At 40.3% G+C, this 23,996-nt stretch overlaps 1 protein-coding gene across 3 annotated transcripts; it reads right to left on the bottom strand.

The window, feature by feature from the left end:
• Positions 1 to 2,034: 2,034 nt before the first annotated feature.
• Positions 2,035 to 22,973, bottom strand: CLEC1A (C-type lectin domain family 1 member A). Of its 3 annotated transcripts, none has more exons than XM_032646879.1 (7): positions 22,674 to 22,973; positions 11,231 to 11,329; positions 9,610 to 9,786; positions 8,815 to 8,988; positions 6,284 to 6,435; positions 3,324 to 3,442; positions 2,035 to 2,408 (listed from the first exon to the last, which is right to left on the bottom strand). In XM_032646879.1, the coding sequence occupies exons 1-7, from the start codon at positions 22,786 to 22,788 to the stop codon at positions 2,249 to 2,251; spliced, it is 996 nt and encodes a 331-aa protein (XP_032502770.1). In that variant the 5' UTR covers positions 22,789 to 22,973; the 3' UTR covers positions 2,035 to 2,248. The 3 variants fall into 3 exon arrangements, with proteins under 3 accessions (XP_032502770.1, XP_032502771.1, XP_032502772.1); XM_032646881.1 differs by having other exon boundaries at positions 2,350 to 2,408; positions 3,324 to 3,390; XM_032646880.1 differs by lacking the exon at positions 8,815 to 8,988.
• Between the last annotated feature and the right edge of the window lie 1,023 nt (positions 22,974 to 23,996).

Raw genomic sequence — 23,996 nt, 5'->3', positions numbered from 1 at the left:
CCCCCCAGTTTCTTCAGAATTACCTAAACACACAAGAGCCTAGAAGAACAAAAGTTTTCTCATGTTGGAAAACCCATTCACGGGGTGCTACCCTGTCTGATTCTCGACGGAAAATTGTTCTCAGAAAGTCATATTATGGTTATTGCCTATTCTTAAAATTAAAAAGAACAAGTTTGCGGAGTGAATGCTGTGCCATACTCCTTTCTGTTCTTCTGAAATACTTGCTCATGTCGTGATCAGTACTGTGGATTTTATTAGGTAGATGAGGAGGTTGAGGGCAAAGATGGAGAGGAATCAGCTCAAGAAAAGCAAACGTCAGGGCTTCCCTGGTGGCGCAGTGGTTGAGAGTCCGCCTGCCGATGCAGGGGACACGGGTTCGTGCTCCCGGTCCGCGAAGATCCCACATGCCGCGCAGCGGCTGGGCCCGTGAGCCATGGCCGCTGAGCCTGCGCGTCTGGAGCCTGTGCTCCGCAACGGGAGAGGCCACAACAGTGAGAGACCCGCATACCGCAAAAAAAAAAAGAATAACAAACGTCAGATACATGCTGTTATTTTTCCTTCCTCACCATCTAAAGTGACACTTTCCCTTAGGCTGCAGATCTGGAGAGAAAACACTAATCATCACCCACTAACCAGGCAGCTAGACTTGTTAAAGCAATGACATTTAAAGAGACATCCGTCATCCAGCCCTGAACCAGTCCGCAGTCACGTAAGATGCCAGGGGTCAAAACTGAATGTGTGCCACCTCAATTGTACTTAGTTCGCAAAATCATTTGACTTTCTCAGATTAACCATATTTTCTTGCTGCAGTAACAAGGCTTAAATAACACTTAATTGCTTAACTAAAGGTCTAATCCATGTCTCTCGTTATGTGCTTATTATATCAACCACGTTCATTAAATATCTGCACCCGTCATAGAAAATATTTAGTAACATCCACAGGCCCCCAGTGTAGGGGCCTCTCTATAATTTGTTCACGAATATAGGTCTCTGAAGAAGGTGGTTTATGCTTGCTTTCGCTTCCCTACTTTTAAAAACTAAATCCCTCCTCTGCTTTTCTACATATTTTTAATGTCCCTTACGTTTTACATTGCAATGTAGATTACGAAACTAATTCCACATGTACCTCATTTCAGCCAACAAGAACACCCTGAGGAAACTGTAAATATGTCTACTTTATACTTGATGAAGTAAGTTTTGTGAAGTGAAGGGATTTGCCAGATAATAAATTACAATACGGGACCTAAAACTTCATTTTATGGCCACAAATGCAGTTCTTTTTGCAGTACACAATAAATCGATGTAAAATTTGTTGAATGTTGAAGAAATTTCCTAACTAATTAACAGAAAATTGAAGGGAAAATTCTTAAGGAAGAAATCTACAAGCAACGATTGATAAGTGACACAGTCTTACAGGAATAAATACAAACATCTCCCCTTTATCGTGTATTTGCTAATTCAATGTCATTTCACCGTGAGATAGATGTTTACTGAAAATAAAACTGAAGCATTGTAGTTTCCACTGTTGAAAAACAAAGAATGATAATAGATTAGCCTTTCTAGTGTTAAACCCCTAAAATTGATTTATCTCTAAGTCGATGAAGTCAGTGGCTGTGATGGTGTTATCTGCAATGATTTCTGTTATGTGCGTGCATATTGCCCTGAGCTAGCGGCCCCTACACAGAAGCCAGCTGTGTATGCAGATGTCACAGTGTCTCTTTCACTTGCCATGACCTGATTGGATAACTCACCCTATCACAATTCGGTTGACTCATCTTCAGCCACACATTGATGTTATAAACGTGCCTCAAAAGATTTAAAATTTAAAATGTTAAAACCATCCTCTTGAAGACAGCATGCCTCTCCAAGACTTCTTATTTTTCTCAAATAATGAAATAGTCAGCACTCTTGTAGAGTCCCCACAAACTCTCAATAAGGCACACACAACCACAACACTGATTGCTCCCACATTTTGAAGAGCATCTGTACGTTGGAATTTTTCCCCAAAGCACAAGTCCTTTCCAAACCCACCAACACTTTCCATTATTTACATTTATTATTATCAAATCTTCAGTACCTGGAAGGTATAAACAGGGATTAAATGGAAGGAAGAGGAACGGAAACCACACTAGGCCAGGCGCACATAAAGAACTTGACTTCTGTTCTGCAGAGCAGAAATCTTCCACTTCTCTGAAGGGAGCCCACAGTTGCAGTTGTAGCTGGAGAACCATTGGCCTCCACGTCCGGCTCAGAGGGCCTCGTGGAGCCTCTGCAGCTTCACCGTGGCTGCAGCTCTTTCACATGCACATCGCCTCAACTCCCTGCAGTCCTTGGAGAAAGCCTTTCCATTGAGGATGGTCACACAGTCCCTACTTCTTAGGCTGGTGAAATCTATTATAATCTCAAACCTCAAAAAAGAGAGAAAAAGTTCATCTTATCATAGTTTACTTCTCAAATACAAAAGTACACAGGGAGTGTCCTAAACTTGATAAAATTATAGAATAGACACCCATAATGAGTCTACTGGAAAGATGGGGTCACCAGACTCTTTCCTCTCAGCCCCTCAGTTTCCATACGATTCTTAGAAGCATCAGCTCACCCAAAACAACAAAAACTATTTCTAACTAAAATTAAAATACACGTTATAATCCAATTTATCATTCGATTTTACTGCCATCTGAAAAATTATCTACCTTCTCTGTGACTCAGTTTATTTAACTGTAAAAAATAATCACATTGAATATGTACTATCTCCTGGAAAAATAAATCCTATATAGGTATATAGAAAGGTGTCTGCTCAAACAAGGCTTTAAACTGTAATATATTTTGATATAGATATTACGTTTACCCATCTCAAACAATATACCATACACATGCCTATCTAAATGCTCATATAAGTAAAACTAATTTTTGATAATATTACTGTTTATATTGTGAGTAAATCTATTCTCAGAGACTATTTTGAAAGATGTGCTCCCCATTTCACTGCACAGACAGCCAAGAAATCTGAGGTCTTATACTGCCTCTGGGTATTGACACGTTGTAGAGTTGTGCCACCTTAGGCAGGCCACCCATTACAACCTGGGCTTCAGTTTATTCACCCATAACACAGCCCTCTCTCTCCCTCCCTCTCTCTCCCTCTCTCTCCGAGAATCGCGGTCTGTCTCTCTCACTGGTTTATGAGCCATTCTGAGGGTAAGTACTATGTTTTATATACCTTTGGAAGTCCTCCTACAAACACAGTGATAGTTTCATTTATATCTGTCACTCAGGCAAAAGCTCTCTGTTAAATGCCTTTCCCATGAAATGTGCTGAAGGCTTACAGTTCATGGGAGTAAGGGGCTCCGTCCATCCACAGCCAGGCCTTGCCATTGCCGTTGCGGGATAGCCCTGTCCAATAAGAGTAGAAAAACTCAGAGTAGCTCTGAGGCATGGCAAACTCCTGTGAAAGGCACACAAGAAAACATTTAGCTTTAGAATTGTTATATACATACAGAGATGTGTAGGGCTGGCCCTCACTTTTAATATGAGAACGTAGATGATAGTACATTCAAGAAAAATAGTGTCCATGCTGAGGTCAGTTAATTTGTCCAAGTTAAAGGATTATTTTTTCTTAATAAGCATAGACTATATGCTGATGTTCCGAAACCAAGAATCACATCAACCAAGATTTATAAATGACCCATTATTTTCAAGTCACAGGATTAAACAAGATTGATATAAAAAATATGGGATGTAGAGATGTGGAGTGATTCTGGAAACTGGAAGAATCTGGGAGGAAAAGTGCAGGAATGGGAAGTAATCTTCATGAATACATGTGAAAAGGACTGACCAGGAACGAGAAAAGAATAATGAATATACTTTAATGCAAAGCAGGGTAAAAGAAAAATTTATAAGGCTGATTTATGTCTCAGACTAAGAAGGGAAAACGGAGAAATGTTTCATACATATGCATATACATTTTTGTGTATTTACATAGATGTAATTCCTTTTCTACTATCCATATTGAAAAATGTTTAAAGTTATTTATTTCCTTCTATATCATCTCACTCTTTAACACAGAAATTATCTAAATCTTTTATCATTATCCATTGTTATACCTTCCTTTTCCACGATACTATGAGTTCCTTAAGGACGTATACTTTGTTTTATTCATTTTCACATCCTCAATCCCTTGGATAATTAATGGCACATATTGGTTCAATAAAAGATTACTGGAAATATAAATGAAACTATCACTAAGTGATAGTTACAGTATAGGCATATCAAAGAAACTATAGTTGAAAATAGTGTTTCCAACTGAATGGTGGCCCCTTCACATTAAAAGTTCTATAAATAAATCATATGAAAGTGACTTAAATATATGCAAATACATGAAGTACATAAGATAAAATTACTATGTAACTTTCATAATAATACTTCTAATCACTGCATCTAGTATACTTCAGTGGTATAACTGAATCCTCAGTTTGTGCTGGAGGTGGAGGAAACAGAGAATAAAAAAATTAGGAGGTTTTATGCTGGGATACATGGGCTTAGTCAAATAAATAGCCTCTTTTTCTGCCTAAATTGAGCCATCAAGAGCCACCTAGAGGGGTGGGATAGGGAGGGAGGGAGGGAGACGCAAGAGGGAGGAGATATGGGAATATATGTATATGTATAGCTGATTCACTTTGTTATACAGCAGAGACTAACACACCATTGTAGAGCAATTATACTCCAATAACGATGTTAAAAAAAAAAAAAGAAAGGATGAAAAAGATTATCTTAGAGGTTTGAGAGAGACTGCAGAGTTTCATTCATCACAGATTTCAGGAAGTGGATAGGAATTAAGATGTAACTAGAAAGATGTTAAGAGTTTGCACAGTTAGCAGGGTATTAATTTCAATTAAATAACTCTTTGTTGATAAACTACTCTGTGCCAAGACCTCTGCTAAAACAATGATAAATAAATAATGGTCATACCGCTTGAGGAATTAAATCCAAAGGCTATAGATGCAGCCACTATGGAGAACAGTATGGAGGTTCCTTAAAAAACTAAAAACAGAACTACCGTACGACCCAGCAATCCCACTACTGGGCATATACCCTGAGAAAACCATAATTCAAAAAGAGTCATGTACCACAATGTTCATTGCCACTCTATTTACAACAGCCAGGACATGGAAGCAACCTAACTGTCCATCGACAGATGAATGGATAAAGAAGATGTGGCACATATATACAATGGAATATTACTCACCCATAAAAAGAAACGAAATTGAACTATCTGTAGTGAGGTGGATGGACCTAGAGTCTGTCCTACAGAGTGAAGTAAGTCAGAAAGAGAAAAACAAATACCGTATGCTAACACATATATATGAAATCTAAAAAAAAAAAAAAAATGGTTCTGAAGAACCTAGGGGCAGGACAGGAATAAAGACTCAGATGTAGAGAATGGACTTGAGGACACAGGGAGGGGGAAAGGTAAACTGGGACGAAGTGAGAGAGTGGCATGGACTTATATATACCACCAAGTGGAAAGTGGATAGCTAGTGGGAAGCAGCCGCATAGCACAGGGAGATCAGCTCAGTGCTTTGTGACCACCTAGAGGGGTGGGAAAGGGAGGGCGGGAGGGAGACCCAAGAGGGAGGAGATATGGGGATATATGTATAGCTGATTCACTTTGTTATAAAGCAGAAACTAACACACCATTGTAAAGCAATTACACTCCAGTAAAGATGTTTTAAAAAAAAATCCAAAGACAATAATAAATGTAAAAGGGAACAATCATGCCATTTTAATAGTGAACTTTAACTGCATGTACTTAGTCAATATATGCCAATTTCATTTTCATATTTGCCTTGACCAGTCTATTTTAGGGTGTAAACTTCTGGAAGGCTAGATATTTACTTGCAGATTATGGTAATGATTTAATTAAATGTTTTTCAATCAAAAGTTTTGTCACTTTCACATGGACAGACAGGAAGTGCTATTTTCATGTCTCTGACGTGGCATCAATATTGTTCCCTTCCTAACCAAACCAAAAGAGGTTAAGAAATTAAGACCTTCTTCATTTGATTCCTGACTGTTTGGGAACTTGAAGGTCTTGTTTCTAAGGGGTGGATAGTTGTGGAGATCATTCCACAAATGATGACCTCAGGAGATCATTCAAAGCAATAGGAATAAGACTTAGGCCTTGATGGCAATAAATAGGAGAGTCTGTGGGCTTTGACTCCATAGAATCTTTTAAAGATTTCTTTCTGAGAGTACTTCAAACACTGACCAAGCCTCAGGACCTTACCAGTACTTCCTGTGTATTAATCTTCAGCATGGTTGAGTTCTCAGCAATGCAGAAATATTCACAACCCTGCCAACTCTTGCTTTCTTCATAGAACTTGTAGCATTTGTCCCCATGCCACTTCCATTTTTCTGGGCAAGGGCTGCATCTGTGTTCTTGAAAAGAAACCAAATTTAATGTTATCTTCTACCCAGGTCTGTTGTTTTTGTTCTCTTGAAACTACATAATATTTGATGACGCAAGAAAGAATTGATTCCCTAGCTCTTAGATATTTAATTGCCCAATGATAATTACAAATAGTTACTGAACACCCACTATAACCCAGTTATAATTGGGTATACAATGGGAATTAAAATAGACACTACCTGCTTTTATGGACAATGGAATCTAGTAGTGAATGATTGGAACTTCAGTGTTCCTTGACCCGTGTAATTCAGCATACAGAGAGAATATTCAACTTCATAAAGAACTTTTCATCTGTTCAGAAACTCAATATGCATTGGATTTGGGAAACCATTGAAGTTTCTATAATTTTCTTCCTCAGAATCCACTTATATGGTAGTGAAAGGATTTTTTAATGAAATATATATCAATAAGATCTGGATTCTTTTTTCTTTTTTTTTTTTTTTTCGGTACGCGGGCCTCTCACTGCTCTGGCCGCTCCCGTTGCGGAGCACAGGCTCCGGACACACAGGTTCAGCGGCCATGGCTCACGGGCCCAGCCGCTCCGTGGCATGTGGGGTCTTCCCGGACCGGGGCACGGACCCGCGTCCCCTGCATCAGCAGGCGGACTCTCAACCACTGCGCCACCAGGGAAGCCCTGGATTATTTTTTCATTCAAAGCATAAGTGAATAAAATTTTAGAAAAAAATCACATAAACACAATACTAAGCCAAGCATGAGTTAAGATGGTAAATCTCCATGTGTCAGAAATTGAAACGGTCATCAAAGTCAGAGAAATAAGTGCACAAGTCAAGGGTGAGATGGACTGAGTGGGTCGTGATTGTGAATACAGGAACTAGGCCCTGAGAACCATGGTCTTATCACCTATGTGGATGCATGGCCTTGGGCCTTTGAGAGTTGGGCACCTGTATCCACATCCCTTGTCAGTGTATGGTGAGATGGGAACTCAATGATTCCACAAAAATGTCTTTATTTTAAAAGCAATCCAGTGTCAAAATGTTAACATGTGAAAATCTGAGTGGTCAATACACAGATGGATGTTACATTATTGTTCATATTTTTCTGTTTAAAATATTTCATAAGGTAAAATGAGGTTTTAAGTAAATCAATAACTTGGGAGATTTGCTTTGAAAGTTGGCTTATATCTCTGGCCCAGACCTTTTTCCTTATATATCAAACTGCCTACTCATATCACCACACATATCTAAGGGATATTTCAAAGTCAACATGCTCAAAACAGCATCCCTGGTTCCTAACCTCCCCCTTCATGACCACAGAATTCTTCCCTATTTCTGCTTTGCCCCAGAACTCTGGAGTTATCTTTGACTCCTTTATCTCCCTCATACCCCTCACACCCCACTTTATTACATCATGCATTCATCTCCATCAATAATATCCTAGCTTGAGGAACCATTCCCTCTTTCCTGGATTATTGCAATAGTCATCTCTTATGTGATTTCTCTGTTTCTATCCTTCCTACCCTCTCCCAGTCTATTTTCAACATATTTGTAGAATGAGCCTTTAAAAACTCATGTCAGACATGTACTTCTCCTGCTCGGGGTCCTGAAATGAATCTTTCTTTTGCTCAAAATAAAAGCCAAGGGTTTCCGTGGTGGCGCAGTGGTTGGGAGTCAGCCTGCCAATGCAGGGGACGTGGGTTCGTGCCCCGGTCCGGGAAGATCCCACATGCCGCGGAGCGGCTGGGCCCGTGAGCCATGGCCGCTGAGCCTGCGTGTCCGGAGCCTGTGCTCCGCAACGGGAGAGGCCACGGCAGTGAGAGGCCCGCGTACCGCAAAAAAAAAAAAAAAAAAAAAAAGAAGCCAAACCCCTTACAATGTCCCTTAATGCCATGAGTAATCTGGTAGGTGTGTTAATTATCTTGATCTTGATAATCACTTCATAATATATGTGTATATCAACTCATCATGTAGTATACTTTAAATATATATAATTATATTTGTCAATTATTCCTCAGTAAAGTTAAAGAAGAATAAAGAAAATAAATAAAATTATGACCAGTGAGATCATTAGTCGTGTAGGAAAGAATCACTTAGAGAAGTGGAAGCGTGCGTGCTGATGTTATTTACTGGGTAACCATGAAATCAGGCTGTCTGGTTAGTGCGGAAACCAGTTTGTGTGGGGACGACTGGGAGACTTCATCTGATTGTAGAGTCCCCGCAAGACAAATCGGGGACTTGGAAATGTATCTGGCTTCCTATGCACGCATAATAGGGAGAACAGAAAAGAAGACAGACTTGAATAGAGCTGGGTGTTATGAAACCCAGAAGGATAGAAGAAAAAGAAGACAAAGAACTAAGGTGATGCTTCTAGGCTTGTCCAGTAGTATTTACCAAAGCACAGTTCATCCAACATTGGCATTGTCGGGCTTCCCTGGTGGCGCAGTGGTTGAGAGTCCGCCTGCCGATGCAGGGGATACGGGTTCGTGCCCCGGTCCGGGAAGATCCCACATGCCGCGGAGCGGCTGGGCCCGTGAGCCATGGCCGCTGAGCCTGCGCGTCTGGAGCCTGTGCTCCGCAATGGGAGAGGCCACAGCAGTGAGAGGCCCGCGTACCGCAAAAACAAACAAACAAACAAAATTGGCATTGTCATCATAGGTGGTCCTTAATAAAATGCAGATTTTTGGTACCCAGACAAGTCATACTACATTAAGATAACTAGAGCCTGATTCCATTTATCTGTCTTTTAAACTCGATTCTTATATGATTCTTAAAATCCAGGAACTATAGTTATGAGTTCATTAACTTCTTCATGAGGAAGGATTTGTGAATACATCAGGAAATGTATCCTACTCTTAGGTATTTAGGTGCCAAGGTCAGTTGAGAAAAAAACCTGTATTTTATTTACTTGTGTTATTCTGATTAATTGAAGTTAATTGTATTTATTATTCTAAATGCCTGAATTTGCTGAATCCCTTCACATTCTGTAACACAGACACAGCTGAACTACGTGATCCCAATAATCGGGGATGATCTGGATGTCCAAACCTTTATTAAGTTCGCCAGACAACTAGTTGAATAATACATGGTTCCCAGGTACGTTAATGGGAGAATCAGCGCTATACGGACTGATTCTCCGTATAGCTCTGTATAGCGCTCCCAAAGGGGAGCTCAGCGATCAGGACTCACCTCCTGTTTTGTTATAGAGCTCACGGCAGAGTCTTTCAGCCACGTGATGCAGAGTCTCTGCAAGCTTCCTTTTCTGAGTCTGGAGAGATTGCAGCTGTCGGGAGAGATTCCCCAGCCTTTCTTCCTTTTGAGAAATGTTTTCTTGCTGAGTGTTGGAGAGCTGGTAGAACTGAAAAACTAATCCAATTTACCAAGTCAGACTGGACACCTTACATTCTTCACTTCTATTTCTATTTCTATTTTCTACATCTGGGGAAGACAGCAACAGTATGTTATTTAAGATCCCAGGCTCTGAGCGCATTGCCTACACTCAGGTTTGGACTATAGCACATAATAAATTGTATTGCCTTGGGCAAATTGATTTCTGTTTCCCTATCTGAAAATATGGAGTCATAATGACAATTCCTGACTTCAGGGATAAATTCCTTAACCATATTTACTGCTCAATAAATCTTTCTGTGTACACTGTCAAACTGTTACTCAACCTAAAATCATAAATCCATTCATCTATTGATCGGTATATTGACAGTGTACCATATATTGTTATCCCATTCAGTCACTGAAAGAGTCATGTTATTGTTGCTTTATTTTTAAAGTTTTGCATTTGGGCTCAGTGAGAATAGGTAACTTTCTCAACATCACTTGGCTAGAAAATTTCAACACTTAGCTTTAAACTCCAGGTTTCTAAATCTAAGTAAAAAAAATTCTTCATGAATCATGAGAGTTGCTTTATACCACTAAAAAGAATGGTTTATGCAAACGAACAGTTATATCAAAATGAAGTAAAAATTTGGGAGCCAGGGTGGAAACACTAAGATACATTTTTTTTTTAATTTTAAAATTTAAGATTACAAACAAGTTCTAAAATTTCCTATAAAAAAATCCAATTTTGACATTTGAACCTGCTTTTCTATGTGCTCTTTTACCTTGAATCACCTTCTTCAACTGTTCAGGACATATTGCTGTAGGGTCCCATCTGATGAAACCCATTTACTCACTTCCTTTTTAAGTTTTTTACTCTGTCCTTACTAGTTTGAAATTTAAAGACTTTATACGTGAATTCTTCCTTATTTGATTTTCATGAGTCTTTGCAAAATGATTCTATAACTTCCTGGACTTTTTGAAAAATATTACAGTGATTAAGACCTGGTCTCTTCTCCGTATATTGAGGGGGTGGGATATAAATGAAATCTTTTCCTCTGATTAGCCCACTGAGCCGTGAATGCTAAAAGCAAAAACCACTGCCTCTGTCGTCTTTTGTGGAATGGAAGAGGGCTGAAGTATGCATTCATTAAAAACTGCTGATGTTAAATATTGATATATAAACAAACAACAATATCGATATATAAACAAAGAACAAAAACCTTCTTATCTCAGAATGTAAAAGTCTAGCTGGTAAGTGACTGTTGTATTTTAATGTTTCTTCCACTATGCTCGTGATTTACAGAGTTGCATTAGAATAAGGTACATCATTTACAGAGTTGCATTTCAATAAGGACTTATTCACAGGCTCCAGAATCAAAGTAAAAAAAGAAAAAAAAAAGAATATCATAACAAGTATTTCTCATCCTAGACAAACCTTGGAACCAGGATCTTCCCCCAAGTCAGAGTGCAGACTTACACACAAGCCCCAGAGCTGCCAGGCTAATCACCAGCACCGAACACAGAGTCAGCAGGATCAGGGCCACTGGACGCCAAACAGAAGAGGGACGCCGGGGCTCTGCAGGGGACAAAAGAAAAGACACTTTTTCTTCCTCTTGGCTCTATGTCAGCAGCAAGCTAGTGAGAGGAGCTGGTTCCAGGAAGGAGCAAAAGTTACAGGACAACAGTATTCAGGGGCTAGATAACATTCCCTCTGTCCTAGGAAACACTGTCACAAGGCTCCACGCCAAGCCTCACTTACCGCGGCTAGATTCTTTCACAAGCCCCACCCACTCCTACCCTCCCCATCCACCCAGTCCTACTTTGCACTGAATCAAGTTATGCATTACCATCATCTCCATACGGCTATTTGTATAACCTTTCTGTCAAAATTAGAGTTGTAAAAGACTCTCACGAAAATGCCTTAACAAAGAACAGTTTTTCACATCGTCAGAGAAGAGGAGGAATTAATTTGTTGCTACGTTTTGCAAAACGCCCCCTTCCCATATGGTTCTTCTGAAAAAGCAAATTGCCTATCAGTAATGAGAAATGATTGTTCTACTGCTTCTTTGGGGGGATTTCTTTGTCAAAAGTCTCTCTCTTGTAAGGATTTTGTTTGCTCATTCATTTGATTTTATAGCTCCAAAAATAGATTATAAAAGCAACATGACCATCAGTTTCTCAAGGATGGATCTAAGTGATCTCAACTTTGTATCTGTTAAGTAAAAGAAGAAAAAAAAAGCTGTAGCCAGCATCCTTCCTTTGCCCACGCCCCACGGGTTTGCCTTATGGTGACTGCAGAGGCTCTCCTGGGTCAAGAGTAAGCCCATCACCTAGTGAAGTCAACTATCAATCTGAATAGCCCGCAATATCTGATCAGGAAGACCCTCAATCAGCGGCAGGTATCCTCTAGCATTGTGATTAAAATAAAGGGACAGTAAAACTCTCAAACAAACCCTGGTCTCTTCCTGACCTGTGAGTTTCACTTCAGTGGGAATTCAAGTCTGGTTCGAAAATAGAAGGATTAAAGACACAGAAATTCATTTCCTCTTTAGCAAAGTCCTCTGTGTGATAAATTTCAGGTACAGAAATTTGTGCCAAACGTTATTTCCAAATGGGGAATGATAACTAGCAAAGATAGTATAGAAATAGAAAATATGATCACTATCCCCTGAGACTTACAATCTAACAGGGAAAATAAGTAAAAATCAGGACACAGACATTGATATATTTTAAAAAGAGAATCTTATTTTCACTTTATAACCACATCCTTCATAAAAACTTTCAATAGTGTGCATTATTTTTAGAATAAAATCTACATCACTTTTCCTAAGACCCGGATGGCTCTTTTTAAAAAGTGGACCTTTTATTATGGTACGTTGTGGTTTAAAAACTGCCTGCAGTTTTATTGTACTTAGAATAAAATTCTGCAAGAATCTTTTTCACCTGGGCCCTACTTAGGTTTGTCATCCATTTCTGAACTATTCTTCTCTCACTCAAATGCTGTAGTCACAGTGGGCTCCTGTTTACCCTTGATCCAAACAGGTGTGTCCATGTCTGGGTACCTTTGCATTAGCTCTTCCTATACCCTTGCATTAATCAGTCCTCAGATGGGTTATTGGTAGCCTACTTTCTGTTACCCAGCTTTCCACTTAAATGGCGCATTGTTGGAAGATGTCCTTGGAAGTCCATTTCTAGCACACCACTGCATTATGTATGCTTTTTAAAAATAAGATTATTAAGTGATATTTCCATGGTTTTGCTTTGTTTTTGTCTATCACCTCCCCTTGAATGTACATTCCATTGAAACAATGATCTTATCTATCTTGTTCACAGTGTATTTCCAGTACTGAAAATAGTGTCTGGCATATAAGGGCTGAATACATATTTGAACGAGTGAATGAATGAAGAATGAAATTATGAAAAATTAATATTACCTAACTATGTAGTTTTTACAGAGGCACAGAGCCTTGTGGTGATTGCAGAAGCTCTGCTGGGTCAAGAGTAAGCCCATCACCTAGTGAGGTCATCTAAAATAACCTAGTGAGGTTATCTAAAATTAAACTTTACAGGTTGATTTTTTTAAAAAAATCTATTGACTTTTCAGCAATATTTCTGTCAGCACAGGGCCGACTCAGCTAAATTCATCTCCTGGCCAAACTGTTTTCTATACACTGACTTACGTGAGATTCTGAATCATAAACAGATATAATAGAGATCTGCTTTCTCCCCTATCCTTCAATTAGCTGGCTTATCTGATTTGGCCTAAATTTTTCTGGAAATTGCTAGCTTCTCACGGCACTGTCCTTAAGAATATCTCAAATCAGCAGAACATAAAAGAATAAGATCACAGAGCAGAATATAGCTTAAGCTAGACATCCTCTCCAAAACCCTACGTCTCTTTAAAGTTCTATATAGCCCAAGAAAATTAACCAGGTGGATGTTTCTAGACTCCAGAGGAAAGTACATATGTAGACCCACCACCATGGTAGCTTTATTTTCTCCATCATCTGTTATTACCATCAAATATACTCTATATCTTACTTATTTGAGGGAAGGGGGGTTATGTCTGTCTTACTCCAGGAGAAAATAAGCTCCTTCTTGCAAAAGACTATTGTCTGTTTAGTCACTAGAACATCAGTTCTGGCACCTAGAACATCAGTTGAAATAAGTTCAGTTAAAATGGAATGAATGAATGTGTTTAGTATCTATAAATATCTGTTATATACTTGGCTCTTCCTGCTGAAACCTATTCATATTAATACACATCTCAAAGGCATAAAATTTTAAAAGATCCTGTCCCTTTTTTATGATTAATAATTCCCCAGCCAAAATTAGAAATAAGAAGAAAGTAAAGGAGAAGAAGAACTATGTAAATCAACCAACTCATTTATACCTCCAGAAACCCACTTTTCCTTGTATAATATTTGGGGCAAGGGAGATGTTGACTTTCTGCCCAGAGGAGCAACAAGAGTGGACTTAAATCCTTACTGTGAAACGAGGGGATGGAATTTAGGGATTAGAACATTATTTAATAATAATTATATCCATGCAAAGAATAAATACATGATCCTTCCTAAGGCTGCCTCTAGGACATAATAAGAAAGAAGTGTAGTGTATCTCTGCTAAAGGACACAAAGTTTTAAAAGTTCCCTTCTAAGGAGTTATCTTTCCCTGATCATTTGGAAATGTCTTTACCCGAACTCTCCTCTCTCTACCTCTTCCTTGCTCCCTGTCTCCTTCCCTCCCTGCTTCAATATTCACAAGCCCTCCTGTTTTAACTAAAGACCCAGAGAAACACAACCCTAGGGAGTTTCTACAGCAGGTGTGACCGTTTCCTAGGAAACCAGGCTTCCATGATGGAAAGGCTATATAGTGTTGAAAGTTTTATTTTTTCCTTTTTTTTGAAGCTGTATTTCCCTCTAGGTATTTTCTTTTCTGACTGTGGGTTTACCGTTCCTGAGTTTTATCCCTAGTGCCCTGATCATAATGAGGTCTCTCTTTAGGGACCACTCCCACCCTAAAATAAGAAAAAATAAGCTGCCTGGGAGGTGCTTCAGTTTGGCTCGGCTTTTTTGCGGTTTTAGTTTTTGGAAGAGAACCCCTATGCTGTCTCGAGGCATGTTTAGAAAAAGGTGTGGACAGGCCAAGGAATGATACAAAGATCCCTAGGAATAATAAGATATATATAGAAAAAAACACCCCTTTCCTGTATCCTCTTACTATAACTATACTATAAAACTCTACAGTGCTAAGGTCAAGTTTTGAATATAAATCCCTTTGTAGTTATGCGAAACTTTGTGGATGAAGAGAGCTGTCATACTTGACCAGCTGCCCTTCATCAGGCATCAGAGGGAACACTCTGTACACCTCCACTCCCAGGCCTTCTAAGAAATGAAACAAACATTAGCAAATGCAGGCTATTAATATGCCTCTGAAATAGAAAGGATCATAAAAGCTTGAAAAGACACAAAGAATTGAAATAATTTGCACAAAGCCACATTGCAAACTAGTGGCAGAGCCAGGATTAAATTGTCACGCTCAGTTTGTACATTTCCCTGTGAACCACAGCACATCAGTTTGTACCCTTCCTGTGAACCAGCCTCACAGAGACATGGGGCTAAACAGGTGACAAGGTATATAATATTTCAGAAGTGACTTGCCTCATCCTTTAGATTACTGACAACATTTTTCAATCATGAGACATTGCTGATTATATATCTGGCTTTTGGATATATTTTTAAACGTTAAATATTGTCCTTTTAGCAACTTTGTTTCCTTAATCCTGTCATGTGGTGCACAGTAAACCTCATGGGAAAAGGTTGGAGGTTCTGTGGTTTGAGCATAGTCTTCAGTGTTCGTGAAAATGCATGTTTCCTTTCTCTTGTGAATTGATCTCAAATATTTGCTATTTTCATTCTCAAAGTAAATGAGCGTTACTCCTCCTATAATTTCAACAGACTATACTTCTAAAAACATATAAGCTATTTCTAGAATATCGAGTTTCTAATTCACAGCAATTAGAAAGTCAATTGTAGTTTTCCTTCTCCTTTTGAGCAAAATTTACATGAGTCCATTGTTTATCCAGTCAAGGGGTTTTGTTTCTGAAACATAATTCAAAAATAACATTACTATTAATGATAATTGCTAACATTCCTTGAGTTACTGAGATACATGCTGTATATGAATTATCTCATCGATCTTTACAAATACCTTATGAGGTAGACGCTATTATAATCCCCATGTTATAGGTAGGCAACTGAGACCTAGAGAGCTTAGTTGCCTTACCCAAGGACACACAGCAACTGATAATAGTACTTACTGAGTGTGTTGTAGTATTTCATTTGAATCTCCCAATAATTATTCAAGAGGGCTCTATTTTTTTTTTTTTTTTTGAAATTTTGGAAGCCATTTTAATAAATGGAAAGTCCAGCAAAGGTACATTTACCTAGAATAAAGCTGCCCGGTATAATGAAAGTGCCGGGTAGTTTGAGGTGTTTTTGTTGCTGGTAACTGATGTTACTTTTGCTCTGCTTTTGTTTGGAATTGCAGCGGACACTGTGGTGACTGCTCCCCCCTCTTGCAGAGCCAAGGTTTAGAGCAGCTGTTGTACCAGGAAGCCCTTGAACTAGTTTAACTCGTGGGTTGAGACTCATGGGCATTCCCCAGGTGACAATTCTTCCATAATGCCCTCAAGGGCTATCCATGTTGTCACAAGTGGCAAGCTTCCATTCTGTTTTATTCCATTGGAAGTACTGGTGATGATTTTCTAGATGCAACACCAATGGCATGATCCATGAAAGAAATAGTCGATAAGCTGAACTTCATTAAAATTTAAAATTTCTGCTCTGTGAAAGACACTGTGGAACAGCAATTTCCTTGGTTCTTTTCCTCTCCAGGGAAAGAATTCAGATGAGAGGCATAGAGCAGTTTTAAGTAGTAAACTGCTACTTTAATTAAGTTTAATTAAGTTTAAATTAAGCAAAGGGAAAGTACACTCCCAAGAAAGGATGAGAGTGGGCTGCCTGGAAACCAGAAGCAGCCAAGAAGGCACTTTTTTTTTTTTTTTTTTTGCAGTACGCGGGCCTCTCACTGCTGCGGCCTCTCCCGCTGCGGAGCACAGGCTCCGGACGCGCAGGCTCAGCGGCCATAGCTCACGGGCCCAGCCGCTCTGCGGCACGTGGGATCTTCCTGGACCGGGTCACGAGCCTGCGTCCCCCGCAGCGGCAGGCGGACTCCCAACCACTGCACCACCAGGGAAGCCCAAGAAGGCACTAATTTTAACCTTTATTTGGATAAGAAAACTGCAGTGCCCAGGAGCTGCTTAATTTGCTTTGGGTTGCACAGCTAGTAAATGATGGAGCCAGACATTCTATCCGAGCACTCTCATTCCAGAGCTGATTGTTTTTTTTTTTTTAATTAATTAATTAATTAATTTTATTTTTGGCTGCATTGTGTCTTCACTGCTGCCCACGGTCTTTCTCTAGTTGCAGAGAGCGGGGACTACTCCTCCTGTGGTGCACGGTCTTCTCATTGCGGTGGCTTCTCTTTCTTGCAGAGCGCGGGCTTCACTAGTTGTGGCTTGCGGGCTCTAGAGCACAGGCTCAGTAGTTGTGGCGCACGGGCTTAGCTGCTCCATGGCATGCGGGATCTTCCCGGACCAGGGCTCGAACCTGTGTCCCCTGCTTTGGCAGGCAGATTCTTAACCACTGCGCCACCAGGGAAGTCCCCGGAGCGCTTGTTTAAAATCATTTTCCAACCCTCCCAACAAACCCCACATTACTATTTGCCTGGATATGGCAGTTCCGTATGGAATTACAGAAACACTAGCATTTTACCACTTGCAACTTTTCACTTCTGTATTGTGAATATGTTCGTAACAGTCATTTTAAATCATACATTCTCCACTCTACCACCAAGGTGAGTTTACTACATTTACTCTCTCCCTTAAGGAGAAGGGAGCATGAGCGCCCCTCAGCGTGCTGTAAAACCCTCCATGGTAGAGACTCTCGTCCTACTTTTTAGCCACAGCTGCCCCAAATCCCCTCATCCACCCCTTCTTGGAGGACTACCCATTCCTCAGACCGACAGTCTACCTTGCCATCCTGTCTGATTCTGCTGGTGTTTCCCAAAATGATCTTATCCTGATCTAAATTCCAATCCAGGGCTTCCCTGGTGGCGCAGTGGTTGGGAGTCCGCCTGCCGATGCGGGGGACGCGGGTTCGTGCCCCGGTCCGGGAAGATCCCACATGCCGCGGAGCGGCTGGGCCCGTGAGCCATGGCCGCTGGGCCTGCGCGTCCGGAGCCTGTGCTCCGCAACGGGAGAGGCCACAACAGTGAGAGGCCCGCATACCGGGAAAAAAAAAAAAAAATGTAAATTCCAATCCAGAAGCAATACCTCTCTCTTCCCTCTGTACTCTCGTCTTCCTTCTTCTACCCAGGAGTACACTGCAGCAAGCAGTACTTACCTCTGTGCTCTTATCTTTGCACGTGTGTTCCTCACTCTGGAAAGGTCACCCAGTGCCTGAGTTGCTCTACCTGGAAAACCTGGACTCAGGCTTACAGACTAGGTCAAGTGTCACCTCGTCCAAAAATACCCACATGACTAAACATGGTCAGTAACTTATTCATTCTTCTTTGCTTCTGTGGCCTCCTACATATGTTCAACAGCAGTGCATGACGTTCTTCTAATTAGTGATTCAGATTATTCCTTCCACTTCTCCAAGCACCTAAAAATAGTCTCCCCAGTGCTACCGTGATGCTTAATATTTAGTAGGCATGAATTAAAGATTTGTTGAATCAAGTAGATGAGATTTATGCCGTGACTTTTTAAAAAAATTTTTTTTGGAGTCCGGTTGATTTACAATGTTGTGTTAGTTTCAGGTATACAGCAAAGTGCATCAGTTTTATATATACATATACCCACTCTGTTTTTAGATTCTTTTTCCCATATAGGCCATTGCAGAGTATTGAGTAGAGTTCCCTGTGCTATATAATAATCTATTTTCCTTCTTGTTTCTAAAACAGTAAGCTGTTTTTTGCCTTCCTCATACTTGTACTCTCTGCCGTATTGACTGTTTACTATTATTATTATTATTATTTGCGGTACGCGGCCCTCTCACTGTTGTGGCCTTTCCCGTTGCGGAGCACAGGCTCTGGACACACAGGCCCAGCGGCCATGGCTCACGGGCCCAGCCGCTCCGTGGCATGTGGGATCCCCCCAGACCGGGGCACGAACCTGTGTCCCCTGCATCGGCAGGCGGACTCTCAACCACTGCGCCACCAGGGAAGCCCGACTGTTTATTATTTTTAAAATTCACTGTTCATTACCATTGACTTGTCCATTTCTCTTGAAGTCATTGCATCTTAGCTTCCTCTCTCCTGTTCTACATCATCACTCTTTACCACTCATCCTTAGCAGCTCCTACTGGAGTCTCTTTCTTAGCCTGCCCCTCAATTGTATTCCCTAAGATTCTCTCTGGCACTCTTCTCCGGTGTTTCGTCTTGTTTTGTTTCGTTTTCAGTTTACATTCCTCAGTGATCTCACTCAGAAAGTTTAATTCCTACCTAAATGCCTACAATTCTCACCTGTATAGGCAGTTCAGAATCCTTACCTCCGACCCACATGCTGTATATACAAGTGCCTTAGGGCAACTCCAATTGCATGTGCCCTCTCTTACAAGCATCTCAAACTTAAACTGAATCCATCGTCTTTCCTATTCCTCTTGTAGTTTCTAGCTCACTTCATGGTAGCACCATCTACATGTTGTCAGATGGAACCTACTCCACCTATGCTCTCCCTCTCCTTGCCTTCCCCCTTGTAACCGGTCACCAATTCTTTAAACTCTCCCTGCTCAGTATCTTTTATATCTGAATCTTCCTCCCCACTTCCACACCACTTCAGTTCAGGTTCTTCTCCTCTCATCCTTAGACTAGTGCAAAATCTGGGTATTAGTTCATCCAGTTTCATGCTCCTCATGCAGCCTAGATGGTCTTCTAAAAATACAAAATTGATCATGTTATTCCCTGCTTAAATCTTACTCATGTCACCTACTGAATAGAATCAAACTCCCTCGGTATGACATAATGTCTTCCGTAACTTTCCAGACTTATCTCTTGTCAACCTTCCCCCTCCAACTCTGCCCCTCACCATAACATATTTGTTAACATTCTCTGAAAAACAGTTACATAAGATTGCCATGGCTCTCCTCTCATGTGTCTGCCTGCCTGTAGTGCCTGCAGCCACTTAAACCTCCCACTTCTTCTCCCATATCGTGGGGAACATCTTAAAGTCAAGTCCACTCAATGGTCACTCCCTCTCTCAAACCTTTCCTGATCTCTACGCCTACCAGACAGAAGTGACCAAGCTCTCCCTTATACCAAGCTCATGCCCCATCACGGCACTGTATCACACTTGCTGCTCAGTTGACAGTTGTATTCGACTTTAAGTTTCCTCATATGCAGGGATCATGTCATATTTGACATTGTATCCTCAGTACTTTGCAACATGCCTGGCATAACATGACCCCAAACATAAATTTAGGGAAAGGAGGTCTGAGGGTGTTGTCTTTCGTTTTTACTTTCTATCCTCTGAATTATTTGGCATTTTTTAACACAAACATAAATTTTATGTCGAAAAATTGAAAACTAGAAAATCATTTATTTTTGTTAATTCTAAAGAAAACATTAAAATTTTCTAGTCACAGCTGTGCCCCAATATTAAGTTGAATCTGAATCTTCTGCATTGCCAAAACATTCCCAGAGTAGTTGTTGCTGTTATTTTTAACAGCAAAATGATATCAGATCTGTTTTTCTAACAGATAATTAGACTTCTAGAGTGACATTCCTCTAAATACTTGCATTATCACCAGATGGAAACAAAATATTAGACACATAGGGTAAGATAACTATTTTCAGGTGTTTGCCTCTAAGATCCTTCTTTGTAACCCCTATTCCTGCTGTTTGCATTTCCATTCTTACAAAAAGGTTGCCAGATGTTTCAGCTGGTGCTTGATCCTGCCCCACCCCCCTCTCCACCCTCAACCTCAGCAGAACTTACTTGTACACCGTGTTCCTGATCATGCGGATGGCTAAGCCTTGTGAGACCTCCCAGCTCCAGTCAAAGGTGAAAATGAAGTTGTACACAAGCCACCTGAAACCACAGCGGGCTCTTCACAGGATTTGTTGGAGGAAAACATACCATGTCCTATTACACATATCTGGTGGCTACAGAAACTGACATCCCAAAGTTATCACTTGGCTTCCCATCAAGGAGGCTGGACATCCCCAGGACCGTCTCACAACTTACTAGATAGTTTAGTAAAAATTAATAAGTAAATAAAAATGTAAAAAGCAGCCCCATTAGTGGGTCTCAGGTCGAGGGTCATTCAACGAATAGAAAGTGAACGGAAAAGTTTAGTAAGAAAAGGGAAGAAAACCTAAACGTTTTTTGATAAAGGAGGAAAGGAAGAGAACAGTGAAAAAGTGAGTGTCCAGATTTTAAAAGGTGAAGAATATCTGGATAGGGTCAAAAAGTTAGGACATATGAAAATACAGGCGACTACATGAATCTCTCTCTGAGGCAGATCCACACAAAAATTTTAAACAGATCACTTTAAGAATTCTCAAGGAATGAAATATTGAAAAGGAACTCAACACTTTTGATGTGTCTGCAACGTACCAAGGACTTTTTTTTACCTAGTTATCAACCTTAGTACTTATAGCCACCTGATAAGAGAGGTTCTGTTACTTCTATTTTACATTAGTTCAAGTTAATATGAGTTAATATGTATAAGTGCTTAGAATAATATCAGACACGTAATAGGCGCTGTACACATGGTTACCATCATTAACATTTTACAAATGAAGAAGCTGAAGCCACAGGTTACTTAAGTAACTTGTCCAATATCACACAGTTAGTAAGTGACACCCCTGGTATTAGAACCTAGTCTTGTCTCTACTACAGTTTGATGTCTTTTTACTAGAACTTAACTCACCTTTCTGCCTTAGACTGGCTGAGTTTCCTAGGAAATAAAATCCTTCTTTATGTGTGTGAATTGTCTCTTCTATGGACATAGCAATAATATATATTTTTACATAGTAATTATATATTTATAATTATATAGTAATAATATATATTATTGCTATGTCAAAGGGTGAATTATTTGAAATAGAAGCATAAGATGTAACTCAAATTAAATACTTTCATAATTTAATCCAATCATCTCAATAATATTCTAGGAGTCAACAGAACAAAAAGGAATGGGATGGGATGTAATTGCATCTGGGGCCACTATTCACACCAAGAAGTCAGGATTTCAAAGGTGAATGACCTTGGAAGGCATTTGATTTAATCCCCTGTCACTTCATAGATGATAAAGCAAACACTTAATGTTGGCATGACTCTCACAAGACCTCACAACTTCAAGATGCAGAACTATTATAACAGAATATCAGGGTTGGTGTGTCCACTTGGAAAACCCCCTCTAAAGCCATGAGTTCAAAACTTGCAAAAAGGTAGCCTTTATAAATCTAAATTTCCGGATCAGATCACAGCTGGTAAATAAAACAGCATTGGATCTGGCCTTCATGGGAACGCAGGAAGGGGAAGGCACATTGCTCTCATCGTAGATACAGTCTCACGTCTCTGTGCTGAAACTGCTTGGTAAAAAAAAGCAACACACCCTCAACTGCAAACCACTCTGCCAGAGACAGAATCTTAGAAAAACATCTACGCATATACGTTTAATTTTCCACACGTTCATATATGTGGCAGGCAAGCTGTAGAAAGTGCTCCGTTACATGTTATTGTAAATCATGAAAACATTTTCTCTTTCCTCCACTTTGTGCATTCCTAGGAGAGGTGGCTCATCTTGTGCATTTCTCAAGGGTCTGGCCAATTTGGACTACGGGAGACAGGGTACCTGTGTGGCCAGGCTCTGGCCGCTGGGTTGCAGTAGAGGCTCGAGAATGCAGGCTCATCGTGGTGTCCCCATCAGCGTCCAGCATGTCCCTCGTGCTGCTGTACTTGGCCTGCATCCGGATTCCTGCAGCGGTGACCGTGAGCTATGATGGTTGGATCTCCCCAAGTGAGACAGCTCAGAAACCGAGGTACTGAATGGCATTCCTAAGGTTGTTCTGTCTGAGCTAGTAGCAGAGGAAGCCTCCAACCCCAGTTCCTGTCTGGAGAGGCCCCGCCCCTCTCCTGTGAACTTGGACACTGATTGCCAAATTGGTCAGGGGGAGGGGAAGTAGCATGTGTTTTCTATTTGGGCGGTCTCTGAACAATTACGGAAGGGGTTGCCCTTGTCAGCTCTCTTTTGCTTACTTGTTAGTACTTCCTGTGTAACTGCAGTGTAAAAGATGGCAAGAGTTTACAATTGCCAAAGATTCCTTCAGACTCTGCCGAGCAATAATCCCAGTCAGAGGGACCTCACCCGGTTCTTACCCATCATACACTCACTGTGTCACTCAGAGTAAGTTTAACCTCTCTGGGCGTTTGTGAGAAGAGAAAAGACTATAGGACAAGGCTTTTCCTTTCCCCAAGGGCATAGCGTAAAGCATCATATACACGGAATGTCAGCCTAAGAGAGTCCTTTGGGGTATATCTAATTGATACTACTCTTTCATTTTACAAAAAGGGAGATTGAAGTCCAGCTAGATGAAGTGATTGCTCTAAAGGCACATAGCTGGTTAGGGACAGAATTCGCTTTAAAAATGCTCTCTTGTAGTCAATTCAATGATCTTTCTTCGTACAGCATGTGGACTCAATTTAACATTTTGTATACAACACATTTGGTACACAATGATCATGAACAACCACATATTTTACTGGGAGTCAGGACTTTTAGGATTATTACTACCTATGACTTTAGAAAACCAGGTAACAATTTTTTGCCTAAATTTCCTAAGCTGAGAGGGAAATCAAAAGATTGCTTTAGATAATATCCAAAAATTTTTCCCAAATAAATTCAGTAGAATTACATTATTCTACCAATGCTTTTCTGTATTTTGGGAGATAGCTTGGTTAAATCAAACATACTAAACACAAACGAATGTGGAAGATGCTTGGGCTGGAGCAACCAGACCCTAGGAGGGATGGCTCAGGAAGCATATATTGTGAATTCACTATGTGTCTCAACCTGTGCATTGTTCATCAGATCATTTTAAATTAAACAAATCTAAAGAGACCCTCCTCCTGCATAATGCCCTATAAAAAGTAGGATATCAAAAGTTATTTGGTCATT

This window comes from Phocoena sinus, chromosome 10 (genome assembly GCF_008692025.1).
Source record: "Phocoena sinus isolate mPhoSin1 chromosome 10, mPhoSin1.pri, whole genome shotgun sequence".
NCBI classification, from domain to species: domain Eukaryota; kingdom Metazoa; phylum Chordata; class Mammalia; order Artiodactyla; family Phocoenidae; genus Phocoena; species Phocoena sinus.
This window is presented reverse-complemented; position numbering and strand designations above follow the sequence as displayed.

Coding starts and splice junctions, on each gene's coding strand:
- CLEC1A (XM_032646879.1), bottom strand. CDS start 22,788: ATGCAGGCCAAGTACAGCAGCACGAGGGACATGCTGGACGCTGATGGG. Junction 9,787..11,230: donor GGCAGCTCTGGGGCTTGTGT/GTAAGTCTGCAC, acceptor AAATTGGATTAG/TTTTTCAGTTCTACCAGCTC. Junction 3,443..6,283: donor TTAATACACAGGAAGTACTG/GTAAGGTCCTGA, acceptor TGCCTTTCACAG/GAGTTTGCCATGCCTCAGAG.